Source organism: Volvox carteri, assembly GCF_000143455.1.
Source record: "Volvox carteri f. nagariensis unplaced genomic scaffold VOLCAscaffold_41, whole genome shotgun sequence".
Lineage (NCBI taxonomy): Eukaryota > Viridiplantae > Chlorophyta > Chlorophyceae > Chlamydomonadales > Volvocaceae > Volvox > Volvox carteri.
The window spans coordinates 71,755-84,860 of NW_003307584.1; the positions used below are offsets into that span (position 1 = coordinate 71,755).

General features: G+C 59.3%; 3 protein-coding genes across 3 annotated transcripts in view; 1 reads left to right on the forward strand and 2 right to left on the reverse strand.

Moving 5' to 3' along the window:
• Positions 1-1,366, reverse strand: part of VOLCADRAFT_64591 (uncharacterized protein) — a gene marked incomplete at both ends in the record, with an annotated part of 3,142 nt that extends 1,776 nt beyond the window's left edge. The window contains 4 exons of the mRNA XM_002954212.1: positions 161-174; positions 242-375; positions 797-1,039; positions 1,259-1,366. Of these exons, the coding sequence (XP_002954258.1) occupies positions 161-174; positions 242-375; positions 797-1,039; positions 1,259-1,366 (499 nt within the window). The remainder of the gene's footprint in view (positions 1-160; positions 175-241; positions 376-796; positions 1,040-1,258) is intronic.
• A 668-nt stretch (positions 1,367-2,034) lies between these two features.
• On the forward strand, positions 2,035-8,221 carry VOLCADRAFT_94988 (uncharacterized protein; the record flags this gene model as incomplete). The annotated part of the gene is made up of 11 exons (XM_002954145.1): positions 2,035-2,073; positions 2,524-2,713; positions 2,765-2,823; positions 2,868-2,957; positions 3,284-3,490; positions 3,764-3,927; positions 4,660-4,831; positions 5,163-5,236; positions 5,832-6,153; positions 6,390-6,707; positions 7,475-8,221. 11 exons carry the CDS (start codon positions 2,035-2,037, stop codon positions 8,219-8,221), a joined length of 2,382 nt encoding a protein of 793 aa, XP_002954191.1.
• A 1,026-nt stretch (positions 8,222-9,247) lies between these two features.
• VOLCADRAFT_94989 (uncharacterized protein) overlaps positions 9,248-13,106 on the reverse strand; it is a gene marked incomplete at both ends in the record, with an annotated part of 6,987 nt that continues 3,128 nt past the window's right edge. The window contains 8 exons of the mRNA XM_002954213.1: positions 9,248-9,274; positions 9,568-9,720; positions 10,292-10,312; positions 10,563-10,656; positions 11,078-11,163; positions 11,717-11,811; positions 12,086-12,245; positions 12,898-13,074. Of these exons, the coding sequence (XP_002954259.1) occupies positions 9,248-9,274; positions 9,568-9,720; positions 10,292-10,312; positions 10,563-10,656; positions 11,078-11,163; positions 11,717-11,811; positions 12,086-12,245; positions 12,898-13,074 (813 nt within the window). The remainder of the gene's footprint in view (positions 9,275-9,567; positions 9,721-10,291; positions 10,313-10,562; positions 10,657-11,077; positions 11,164-11,716; positions 11,812-12,085; positions 12,246-12,897; positions 13,075-13,106) is intronic.

Genomic DNA, 13,106 nt, shown 5'->3' on the forward strand with positions numbered 1-13,106 from the left:
AGGGGGGGGAGGGGAGTAGTGGCCCCGAGGTACCTTGGCTATGGCAGTGAGCCAGTAGGGGGTCCATCAAGTTGGGACGAGGCCCTAAGAACGCGGTGGGGTGGTAGAGGCCGCCTTGTGCATACCTATCATTCCCTTGCAGTTCGCAAAACCTCCCCACTCCGATTCTCTCCCCTCACCGGTTTTTCCGTCCTCTTCCCCCCATTCCACTCCGGCCATGCCCTCACCCTCTCCCCCCTACCTCTTGCACGTGACATCCAGTTTGAATACCAGTGTGTTTTTCTCGCTGGGAGCTTCCTCCGCCACCTTGGCCTCGAACAGTTGCGGGTCCGCCAGCAGGGGGACCATACCCAGCCGGTGAGCGAGAACTTCGTCCTGCACGGGTATGTGTGAGTGTGGGTGTGTATGCCAGGGACGGGTTGTGAGGAGGATGTAAATCAGGTGGAGGGGAGGTAGGGACGCCCGAGGCAGTTAAAGGTGTTTGTAAACAATACGGCAAGTAGCAGATTGCCGCCGCCGCGGGGGGGGAAGGGGGCAACCCCCACGGCGCGATGGTAAGGACCCAAACCCCCTTGTATGCATGTACCCGCGACACCAGTCAGTTCTACTGTTTGAGGCCCGACGCGTGTGTGTGTATGTATGTATGTCCTCTGTTGGCCGCTCCAAGTACCCACACGGACTTTTCCGCTGCGCCGGTTCTATGACACCTTCATTTCTCCACCTTTCTCCCCCCCCATTCCCCCACCCCCCACACACACGCGCGCGCGTACGTAGGACTCCACGCGGCGACACCCACCTGGATAATGGAGGTGTTGTTGATCATGAAGACATGTTCAATGGCCATCGTGGGCACCTCGGCAATCAGAATCCGCCGCAGCGCGTTGGCGATTGCGGGGTCCACTCCGATCATGTCAAACTCCAACACCTCCTTGTCCAACTTGTTGATGATGATTTTGAAGTCCTTCTTGAACTGCGCAAGGTCCCAGCTGTTGTCGACGCCCATGGCGCTAAACACATTTGCGGAGGTGAAGGTGTGCACCTGGGAGTGGGAAAAGGCAGAGGCAGGCGTCGAACAAGGATACCGGCGCCATCGTGTCGATGCTTAGGGTTTTTTTGACATTCAATACACCGGAAACACATCGCGCCATCGCAGCACTGAAAACAAGCGAAATCGGACAATTTGACTTCTCACAACATGCTTCAAATGATGTCAGCGTAGTCACGGTGCGTAAGCTAAACGAATGCTGGCGGCGCGTACATTGTAGTTAAGCTTGTCACCACAGGTAACGTAATCCCGTCGAAGTTCCAGGTGCTCGGGGAGCTTTGCCTTGGGCTCAGTGGACTTCTTCTTCTTATCTTTCCCCATACCGCCGAGTGGAAGGCCCCCGCCGGGGCCGCCGACAGGCGACGCTTATGGATTAAGAGGGGGCTAACGCAAGCAAATGCGGACAAATAGCTGCCTATCTAAAAAAGCAAGCGATAGTATTTCAGCTTTTCGGTACTACGGTAGGCCTGGCAATTAAAGCAATCAAACACAATTCGGCATTAATGTCCCTAGAACACGAATTCGTGTAATAATATAGCCTTCCGATAACGATGTCAAGATCGATATGTGTGTTAACGTCTTCGTGACAGGGTCAGCGACAAGGTTTTTGGGTTCCGCTCCAGAACCAGTGTCTGCTTCAGTCATGAACCTAACCTCCTTTCGTGTCGATCCAGAAATAAGGAACATTTTGCGATTGTTGAACACAATTATCATGATAACCTTGTTACGACAATAGGCGCGAAGGCCATATAACAGATGTGAAGGAACGATGGAGCTTACGCGAGCTGGATACTTCCTTTTAGTTGCTTCATGCTTGGTTGGATTTGCCGCTGTCCTATGGCCCACTGATCATGCATCTCGAACTGGTGCCGCTAGGAATAACGCGTCGGCGACCAGCTGTCCGTTAGGCTTTACAAGCAGTGATGGAGATAGGGCGCCATGGAGCACAGGAAACCACCCACCTCACGTGGTGAGGCTTTCCTTGAAAGATGACGGGGGAGATGCCTATCCCGGTTGCCTTGTGTGAGGTACTGCATCGTGAGTGCAAGAGCTGGTCCGGCTCCCGAACTTGACATTGGTTATGGTCAAAAACATTGAAGCCTATATCTTAGCTTTGGTGGACCCCTTGCGCAGGCACTTGGTGGCCCTGTCCCAGCTGCCAGAACAAGCATCGGCATGGCGGATAGGTCTACCCGGTCACTTGACACACGCTACCACCTTTTCTACAACGCCACCATTTGGACTGGAGACGAAAAACAGGTTTATTTTGAGCCTTGGCCATGCGGAGTGTCACAACCCGTTTACCCTCTTCCCTTTCCGATTACAAGGGTATTTGCTCTGCGGAACTGTCGTATCCTAGCTGTCACCCTTGCTGTACGGCAATGAGCCAGCCGTACCCGGATGCATGTATGCGGCTTGAGGCATCGGACGTCACATCTACATGGCAACCTTCCGTTACTGGTGATGATGACCTCCAGGCTGGCTTTGCGGAGGCGCTGCTGGTGCGGGAGGGTGGTATTGTGGCGGTGGGCTCCCTGGAGCACGCCAGACAAGCTCTCCGGACAACAACCGCAACCGCCACCCGTACAATCAGCCTTACACTTGCACGAGATCAGGGGCAACAGGTGCACCAAGCGGGGGAGCGAGGGGGCTCCGATTGGTACGGAGGTACGGGGAGCGTCAGTGGCTCCGTCGTACACACTCCACAACCGGGTGCAGGAGCTGACGTGGAGGTGGAGGTCGTGGAGTACGACATGGGTGGCAGCTTTCTGATGCCGGTAAGTGGGCCTCCCGCCTTCCCCCCTGTCCCCCGGCGCCGCAGTCATCGTGGCCATCCCCTCATGCAAGTATTATGTTCGTCCTCATGATCATCCGTTATCGGTGTACGGTGCCGTACCGGAATGTCGTACCGGTATGTCGTCACAGAGCATCCCAGTAAGCGCTGACTGGGCTTGTCCACCAACCGGGAACCGCCCATCTGTGGCACCGCTGTGGCTACTCCGCTGCAGTAGCAGTGCCAACCCCCCACCCCCCTTCGGACTGACCGACGGGTGACCTCTGGGCAACTTCCCAACTTTCCCAGCCTTTCTCCCCCCCCCGCCGCCAACTCCTCTACCCTCCAATAAGACCCTCTCGCCAGTACTCCCCGATGAAGCCCCTTGCACCCCCGCACATTCCGCGTCCATGTATGTGTTTCGTGTGTGTTTTGTGTGTGTCTCTCTCCCCCTCCATCACCAGGGTTTCGTGGACGCGCACGTGCACCTGCTCCCGGCGGGTCTGTCCCTGTCCCGCGTGGACCTCCGCGGGACCCCCTCCCCGGCCGCCCTCCAGCGGCGGCTGGGTGAGGTGGCGGGGCGGCTGGGGCGGGGGGAGTGGCTGCTGGGGGGCCAGTGGGACGAGGGGGAGTGGGGGGGAGAGATGCCCCGAACCGAGTGGCTGGACCATGTACGTGTGGCTGGGGGGGAGAAGGGGTATCTCCGATTGTGCATTGTCGTACATAGGGCCTAGGCGAAGGACATGCAACCCATTGGGTTGCTGCTACGACCACACTTGGGCTCGTAACGTCGTCGTACGGTGACATGTACTGCCGTGCCTGACACGTTTCCCATCCCGTCCTTCGAGGCTGCAACGGCGGCCCATCATTACTAAACCCTGGAGCCCTTTCACCTGCTACTGCTGTTAGTGAGTATTGTGCCGTACACGACTACACCCACGCAGGTATGCGGTGATCACCCCGCCTACCTGACGCGTCACGACCTCCACATGGCGCTGGTGAACACGGCCGCGCTGCAGCTGGCGGGCATAGGGCCCCACACACCCGACCCTGAAGGGGGCCTTATTGACCGGGACCCCGCCACGGGACGACCCACCGGGCTGCTCAGGTACTACCCCACCGGGGTGGGGAGGGGGGAGGGGGGAGGAGAGAGGAGTGCGGGTAAAACCCGGGGGGAAAGAGGGAAAGGGGTATGGTAGGGGTGGGGCGGAGGACTGAGAGGCGACTTGGGGATTGCATTGGGGTGGGGTTGGGGTGGGGTGGGGCCGGGGGTGGGGTTGGGGTGGGGTGGGGCCGGGGGTGGGGTGGGGTGGTGGATGAAGTGACTTTTTTTCTCTGGCCCAGAGGGGTTCGTAGGGGGCGGATAAAGGTATGTACGGCAATGAGGGCGTTTTTTGTTGTGGCTGCCTGGTCTCCGCATTACCCTACCCCTCCTCCTCCTCCGGAACCACCGAGGAGGGGGGTTGATGATGACATCACACCGCTTAGGACTCACTGGGGGCAGTTTGGGCCCCTCTTGGACCACACCGGCAGCACACGTTCACTCCTCTCACTTCCTCACATCACATAGGATATCCCCTTCCTCCCCCCTCCCGCCCTTTACTATTTCACGGCTTGGGTCTACTGCTCTTCTTCCGCGCGTATTTTAGTCTTGGCGGCTAGGTAGGTAGTTTTCCGCTGTCGTCATCACTACGTCATCCCGAGGACGGCTTCTTCACAACCGCCGACTGGTCGGTTCTGCTTTCTTCACATCCGCCGCCTCAGCATCCTCTTTCCTTGGCATCAGCATCACTCGCTCGTGGTTCGTCCTTCCCCCCTCCCGGCCCCCCCCATGCTCCAGGGAGAGGGCCATGGCTCTGGTGGAGTCCCTGCTGCCCGCCCCCTCGCCCGCTGAGCGGCGTACGGCACTGGCGGCCGCCTCGCGTCTGGCCCTGTCCCGGGGGGTGACGTGTGTGGGGGACATGGGCAGGTACCTGGTGGGGGAGGAGGGCGCACCGTGGAGGGATTTGGAGGTGGGGGGGGAGGGGAGGGGAGGGGAGCCTGAAGGGACAGGGTACTCGGCAAGTTGGTTGCAGTCACTACCCAGATACGCAGGGGTCCTCCCTGTGTATGACCCTTAACACGATATACTTTACGGCTTGGCATTACTGGTTTCCTTCTGCGCTTATTTTAGTCTTGGCGGCTAGGTAGGTAGTTTTCCGCTGTCGTCATCACTACGTCATCGCGAGGTCGCCGCACTTCAAGAACACCTTTTGGTCAGTCCTACGTCTGGTACACTCTTGCCCTGGCAGCAGCTTCACTCGTTCACGTGGTTCATCTTTCCCTGCCTCCCTTCCCCCGCAGGAGGTGTACCTGCCGGCAGCTGACGCGGGCAATCTGCCAGTGCGGGTCAGTGCCTTCATGCCCCTGAGGTCCTGGTAAGAAGTGACGTGCGTGAGTGGCGGTGTGTGTGTGTGTGGGGGGGTAACTTGGGGGTGGGTGGGGGGAAAGGGGGAGGGGGCGGAAAGGGGGGAGGGGACTACATACACATTTGCCTAGAGCTGAACCGGATTCGGTGGGGTAGATTTGGGCTTTAAAGGTTTTAAATGGCGTGGAAGATAAACCGTGGATGTTTTGTTTCAGTGGCGTGCCTTTCAGTTCCTCGGTTGCACGTGGCAAGCTGCTGTCTGGTACGAGCCGTACAACTACCTGTCTGTCCATCTGTCTGTCTACTCCTCCTACTTCTCCATGCGTGTCAAGGCTTAACATGCCCCACACCGACCCACACCGACCCACACTGACCCACACTGACCCACACCGACCCACACCGACCCACACTGACCCACACCGACCCACACTGACCCACACCGACCCACACCGACCCACACTGACCCACACCGACCCACACTGACCCACACCGACCCACACCGACCCACACTGACCCACACCGACCCACACTGACCCACACCGACCCACACCGACCCACACTGACCCACACCGACCCACACTGACCCACACTGACCCACACTGCAGGCGCCGGCTGTCCTCCTGGGTGGCAGTTCACGGCCGAGCTCATCCGGGGGGAAGGCTGTTCTGGGGGGGCCTCAAAGAGTTTGCGGACGGCAGTCTGGGCTCCCGTACAGCGCTGATGTGGAAGCCGTACAGTGATGTGGGGAGAGGCGGTTCACCAGGCAAGCAGAGCTTTAACGGTGAACAGGCAGAGGAGGAGGCGGCAGCTGACGGAGGCCTTCAGACGGGTCCCTCCCCCCCCGCCGCCCCTGTGTATGGTCAGCGGGTAGTGGGGCTGGGGGAGTTGGGGGAGCTGACGACAGCGGCGGTGCGGGCTGGGCTGCAGGTGAATTTGGGGAGGTGGAAAAGAGGGGGGCCTCGGTGTGTGTTGTGTGTGTGCAGGTCTCTTGCCTGACACGTGCAGATGGTTGGTAGAGCTGGCGGCGGCTATGGTGGCTCACACTCCCCCTTTGCAGCCTCACCGCCGGCTGGCCCCCAGTCTCGGTGAGGGAGAGGCACCGCCGTCCGCCCCTAAGCCGTACACACACCCTCCCTCCCTGCCCCCTTTCCCCTCCCCTCCAGGTTGCCGTACATGCCATAGGTGACCGGGCGGTGGATGAAGTAGCTCTCACGTACCAGGAGGCCCTCGAAGGGGAGTTAGCGCGGGGGAGGGGGGGGCCAGGGGAAGGGGGGAAGGGGGGGGGAGGCCTGAGTACCAGCAGCGACAGCAGTCGCGGTGCAGCGTCGGATGCAGACGGCCAGAGTGGGAGTGTGGGGGAGGGTGAGCGCCTAGCACTGGAAGACACGGCGGCGGCGGCGGCGGCGGCGGGAGATCCCCCCGATGTGGAGTCGCGGAGGCGGTTGGGACAACGGCTCAGACTGCGAATAGAGCACGTGCAGGTACTGAGGGGGCGCCAGGGGTTGGGGGACTGAGGTGGATAGGGGGACCGGAGGGGGGGAGGAACTTATGTTGAATTGAATTGAATTGCTACAGAGAGGGAGGCTTCCGGGCCATTTGAACACATCTTGTCATTTCTACGATTTATCATACCATACAGCACCATCCACCATTACCACACTGTACTACGGCATATGAACTGGAAGATTAAGGCGGTTGATCTAGCCTTCAGGGAACCCTCCTCATCCATTCACCCGAACATCCGAAGAGGCAGAGGGTTCAGAAATCGCCACCAATCCAGCGTGGTGCGAATCTCGATCCATCAACTGTGACCTCAACTCCACATCTCAGCAGCTAGCCATAATCTCACGCTCCCGACAATGTCGGGGGTCTCCCCAGGAATCAAACCCAGGACCTTAAACTGCATAAGACAGTAATGTCGGCCAGACCAGACCTTATGTGCCCTTGGGGGCCGCCCACACCGGGGGGTTTGGGCGCTGCATTCCATCAAGCCCCGCCTTTGCTGCGTCACTGACTGCCAGTACCTAATGAATGGCTGGTCACTTGGCTGCCGTACCGTAACCGTACCATCCTCCTACAGCACCGTAAGGCCCCCCACCGGCCATCCTGCTGTTACCAGCAACCCCAGCCCAAGCCCAGCCCGACAAACCCCCCTCTTCCGATACCTAATTCCCCCCTCCTGCGGACGTCCCTGTAACTCCCCCCTTCCCCCCCTCCCCTTCTCTCTTTTCCCCCCGACCCAACACAGCACCTCTCCGGTACCTCCAACACCTCGTCTACGCTGGCCCTCAGCGGCCTCACCGCCGTACCCAACCCCCTCCACCTCCTCACAGACGCCCCCATGCTGTTCCCCCGTCTGGGCCGCCAAAGAGCCGCCCAGGCTTTCGCCCTCGCCTCCCTGCGCCGAGCAGGACTGCGACCCGCGCTGGCCTCAGACTGGCCGGTGGTGGACCTGCAGCCCCTGACAGCTGTGTATGCTGCCGTACACCGCCAAGGACCCCCCGCGGAGGTCGCCAGGGCCATGAGACGGAAGCTGCCGTACGGCAGTCGATTCCGTCTAGTGGGGGAGGGTCACACCTATGACGATGAAGAGGATGATGATCACGATCATCAAAACCACCGCCGCGAGGAGGAGGAGGTGGAGGAGGGTGCGGACCTTAGGGCAACATCGGTGGTTGGTGATTCGGTTGGTAGCGACGAGCGGTTAACGTTGGAGGAGGCCCTTTTGGGTCACACTGCCTGGGGGGCTGCGGCTCTGGGATTGGAAGATTACGTGGGGAGGTTGGCCCCGGGGTTGAGAGCTGACTTGGTGGAGCTGAGCGACTCTCTAGCGGAGAGGGTGGAGGATGGGGGGCAGGGGGGAAAGGGGCGGTGGCAGCTGTCGGAGGAGCGGCTGCGGCGGTGTATGCCGGTGGTGACCCGGACGTGGGTTGATGGACAGTTGGTGTACGACAGGGGGACTATTGGACAGAGCAGCCAGCTGGAAAGAGAATGAGGAAGGGGGGAGTTGTGCTTGTGGAGCGGGAAACGTGCTGTGTTCTGTCCTATTGGACAATGTGGAGCGTTCGACTGTTGCAAGTCAATGTGCGTGTCTCCTACGGGTGGCGGCGGTCGGACTTCCCTCGAGAAGAGGATTGGGGGAATAGGGGGAAGTTAGGAGGTATACGCTGGACGAAATTAAACCGGGGTCGTACGGTACGGCTGTTGTGTGCAGAAGAACGAAACGTACAGCGGCCTCGTACAGGCATGCTGCGGCTGTGTAATCTTAAGACTGGTACCCGTATTCGGTATCAGCAATTCAGGATGCGTCGTCACGGGTAATAGCTGAATGGTACTGATGCGGCTGCGAACTGGTGCGAGATCTCGCCTTCGAGTGTTTAGAAAGCGCGGATAAGTTCACGAAAATTCGGGACATGGCTGAGGTGCCTGTACGGGCCCGTGTGTTGCTTCCACGGCCTCAGCTTTCAATTGAAATTTTATACAGAAGCCACCATCATAATATTGGAAGTGGTGAAATGCAAACAAATGGGCGAACGTGAGGAGTAAACGGAGGATATTTGGCTTCCCTGCCTTGTCTTGGCATCTTGGCTGTTCTCCGATATTCGACGTTACGATCGCAGCGATACCTGCGCGTATGTGTCTTGTACCGCTTAGTTTATTTTGTACGACACATTCAGTCACTGGTGATATCGCAGCACCGCTACATAACCTTTGTAGCAGCAGCAGCAGCAGCAGCTGAGGACATTTTTCAGCCCCCTAACCCCACCCGCCTCAAGCTGAGGGTCCCCCCCGCGGGCCATCCGGATATACCCAATGCACTACCTTAGCCTTCAGAGACCCGCCGAAGCCTTGAGAGGACTCCACATTTTCGTTCCGTATCTTCCCCCTCCCTCCCCGAGGTCGTCCCTACAGTCGTCCACCCCTTCACGCCACACTCTCCCTCCTCCCCCCTCTCCTCCCCCTGCCCCGCGGACGCAGCTGCACCCTATTCGTAGTGGCATGGTGACATCATGGGACCTCCCTACTCTCCGAAACCAGGAGGCAGCTCCTGTGGGCGGGGGGGGGGGCAGGTGGGAGAGGGGGAGGGGGTGCAGCGGTCGCAGCAAAGGAACGCGAGAGGAGCCGCTGCAACTGTATGTAGCCTTTTTTAGAACATATACCCTCTAATGCAGAAGGCCGTACAGTACGACACGATATGCCAATGCACCGCTATTAAGCCCAACGCCCAAATGCCACCCGGACCCCACCTGCCATCCGGCCTACACCCTCCCCCGCCCTCCCCCCCTCCCTCCCTCCCCCCTCCCTCCTGCCCCTCCCTCCCTCCCCCCCCTTCCAGGTCACCTTGAGCGCTCCCCAGGTCGGCCCCGCGGCCACCTTGACCAGCAGTGGTACGTTCAGGCTAACCACCCCGCACATGATCTCCCGTACAGCAACCACCAACCGCCTAACAACCTCCGGCCTCGAGTCCACCTCGAACACCAGCTCGTCGTGGATCTGGGCAACCAAATGGGCGCCCAAAGGGGGAGATGCGTGTGCAGCAGCTGCCGCCGCCCCGGGCGGGGGCCCCGCTGCCGGGCCGCTGCCCCCGCTTCCGCCGCCTGGCGCAGCATCCCGCGGCTGGTTCACGGCCGCCCACATACACATGGCGCATTTGACCAGGTCTGCAGCGGCGCCCTGTGATGAAAGAATGTTGTGTGTAAAGAGTGTGTGCGTGTGTGCGTATGTACGTATGTGCGGGCGAATTGTGGGGTGGAAGGTGTGGCTGAGGGAAGGGCTCTCAAAAACCCCCTTTGCATTCGTCCCCCTTAGGTCTCCCATCCCTTACACATGTCGAGATTCTTCCAGTTTTGGTTGAGACACCAGTTGCGCCGCATACCTCGTACTGCCCCGCCACGACACGACACGACACGACACGACACGACACGTCAGATCCCGCCCTCTCGCCGGAGAGACGATAACTTCGGGTTTAAGAGGCAGGTGGATTTTGCGACCCCGGGGAATCATAGCACACACATACACACATACACACATACGCACACTCACCCCACACCTCAGACGCCCCTACCTGTACGATGCTGTTGACCACCTGTACGGGTTGTAACGGTAAAAATAGGGGTTGGGGCTGGCTTTTTTGTTTTTTAGTTTACTGTATTAATTTATGGGAGCGGGAGCGGCGGTTGTGGGGGTGTTGTAGGAGTACAGCAAAAGGTGGTTGCACAGATGGGCAAAACCAGCTCCCGCTGGTGGTCAACATTTTGATAATCTGTCTTTCCTTGTCTTGGACCTCCTTACCCCTACTGGGCCCTACTTGCCTTCCTCTCCGCATCCGCACGGACCCGTGGGTCGCTGCTATTCACTCCGGCAATGGGCCGTCTCCTGCCCAGAAGCCCAGTGGTGATGTAGCCGTGACGGCGAGCGTGATACAAACTCCTGAGGGCAAAATATTGTAACGTGAGCAAGTACAGTTACATATCTCTGAATATTCCTGATATCATAATCAAAGAGGTTCAGGTGGCTATTCCTCACACATTTACCATTATGTCGTCGTACAATAGTAAGGGTCGTACATCGGATGGGTACATCTTCGCTGGCGTATCGCATCCGGTATCTTTGGACGCCACCTTGACTGGTTGTGATCAAAGATAAACGTTGGGGGCGAGGATGAGGGCGAGGAGGACGAGGAGGAGGTCAATAGGGGTGATGTACCCCCCCCCCCCCTTGCCGGGGACCTGGCCCAGATCTGGACAGATGGGTGCCGTACGGCGCGGTACAGAGCTGGTCATCGTCTCTCACAGTCCCCACGTCTCCAACCAAGTAACTAACTAACCAACTAACCAACCAACCGACTCACGAGGTAATGAAGGCCTGCACTCCGGCGAAGTGGCGCAGGAAGGATGTACGCAGGGCTGTGGCCTCCTCCAGGCCCACCCCGTACTCCTGAGGGGTGGAGGAGGAGGGAAAGACGATAACCATGAGCGAGTGAAGCTGCTGCCAAGGAAAGAGGAGCAGAACTGAGGGGGGGAGGGAAAGAGGGAGGGAGGGATTTTACTGTACGAAGTTATTAAAAGTCAGCTACCGCGGGGAGTAGAAGTGGGGTGAGGGCGGATGGCTGGAAAGCCGGGTACGAGCACACACACGGGGGCCGGGACGGGTCAGGTTGAACACCCCCCCCCTGCCGGGGCCTGCACCCGGAGGTGGGGTTTTGAAGGGGCCGGATGGACCCCCGGGACTGACCCGGGACTGAGCACGGCGACCCGCCACCCCTGCCAGCAGCCGACATGCCGCCCTCGGCCGCACCCAGGTGGTCAGTCAGTCTGTCTGTCAGTCTGTCTGTCAGTCTGTCAGAGTAATCGGTCAGTCTGTTGTTCTATCTGTTCAGTCTATCTGTCATTCTGTCTGCCTGCCGGCGGTGGACGCAATGTTGCCAATGTGGCGGCGGAGGCGCTGGAATCGTAGGAGGATGACGATGAGGATGAAGATGAGGACCTACCGCCAATTGTTGCGCCAGGCCTTGTGCAGTCATGCCGTATATAATGCCGTACACGACCCGCTTAACCTGCTCCCTATCTCGACTGCTAACGTCCGCTGTAGCAGGCAGGGGTGGGCGGGGTGGGCCAGGGTGTGGGTCAGGGGGGGGGGGGGTCGCGTGCGAGGCGGTCGTACATGCAACCACCGCCAACGGCCCGGAAAGCTATTAGACCCCAAAAAACAGATCCATGATCCCCAGGAGTGCTGCGGAGGATCGAAATAGAAACCAGATGTGTCGTACGAGCCAATGACTACACGCCAACCGGGAGCCCTCTGCTTCTCCGTCCCATACCCGCCCTCCCCCCCCTTTTCTCCTTCGCATCCCACCCACCGGGTGCAGTTCCGGGCCTCAGCCAGGACGCAGCGATGTGCCTGAACGCGTCGGTTCCCCCTCCCCCTCCTCCCCTCCCCTCCGACTGCTCCACCCCCCTCTTCAACAGCTCCTGCAACCTCAGGTCGCCACTCATATGAGCCAACAACCGCAACTCAATCTGTGTGTGGAGGGGGGAGAGGAAAGAGGGACATACATGAACAGATTACTACACGTATATGCCTTCGTAGCTTAGTGGAGTGTTCCCTTCGTAAGGGAAAGGTCCTGAGTTCAATCCTCAGCGGGGGCAACTTCGGAGGAATCATATTATTCCTGGGTTAGCCACTTCTGATAATGCGCGACCATTGATCCTGGAAGATCTCGGGAATTGAGCATAGTCAGGATGAAACATCTTTCCGATGGTGGAAGGCATTGCGCCCCTAGTTGATGGACGGTGGTGACCTGGGATAAAGTTAACCTGCGAGCCGACCAGGAATGGAGTTGGGCCGCTGTCCACCCGGCAGATTCCTTTGGATGCTGGTGGTGGGTGCGGAACCTGAGCGATCCACTGAGAAGTTGACTAGGGTGACTGGATGAGGGTGCCCCGAAATACCGGGGAAGGCAGGGTTTCGCAGGGTAGCTGCCACAGGCGAAGATACACCCCCCTGTTTCACACATATACGTATAGTATATGAATAAGAGGTATTTACATATAGGGGCCTGCACCGCCCTCCCCCTCTCCCAGCCCCTAGGCCCAATACGAAACCCACACACAAGGTCGGCTACCCCCCCCACACACACACACCCCTCCCCGCCCCCAGGGGAACCACCACCTGGCTGTAGTCCGCGGCCACAAGCAGTCGTCCAGGGGGGGCCACGAAGGCGTTACGAGCCACCACCACCAGTCGGTCTCCCCTCAAAACCCCGGCCCCCTCCTCCCCACCCCCTCCGCATGGAGAGCCCTCCGTGGTATCGCCCAGCGGCACAACCACCTCGTACTTGGTAACGGCCTGAGGGGCACGGGGGGTTGTGTGGGGGGGGA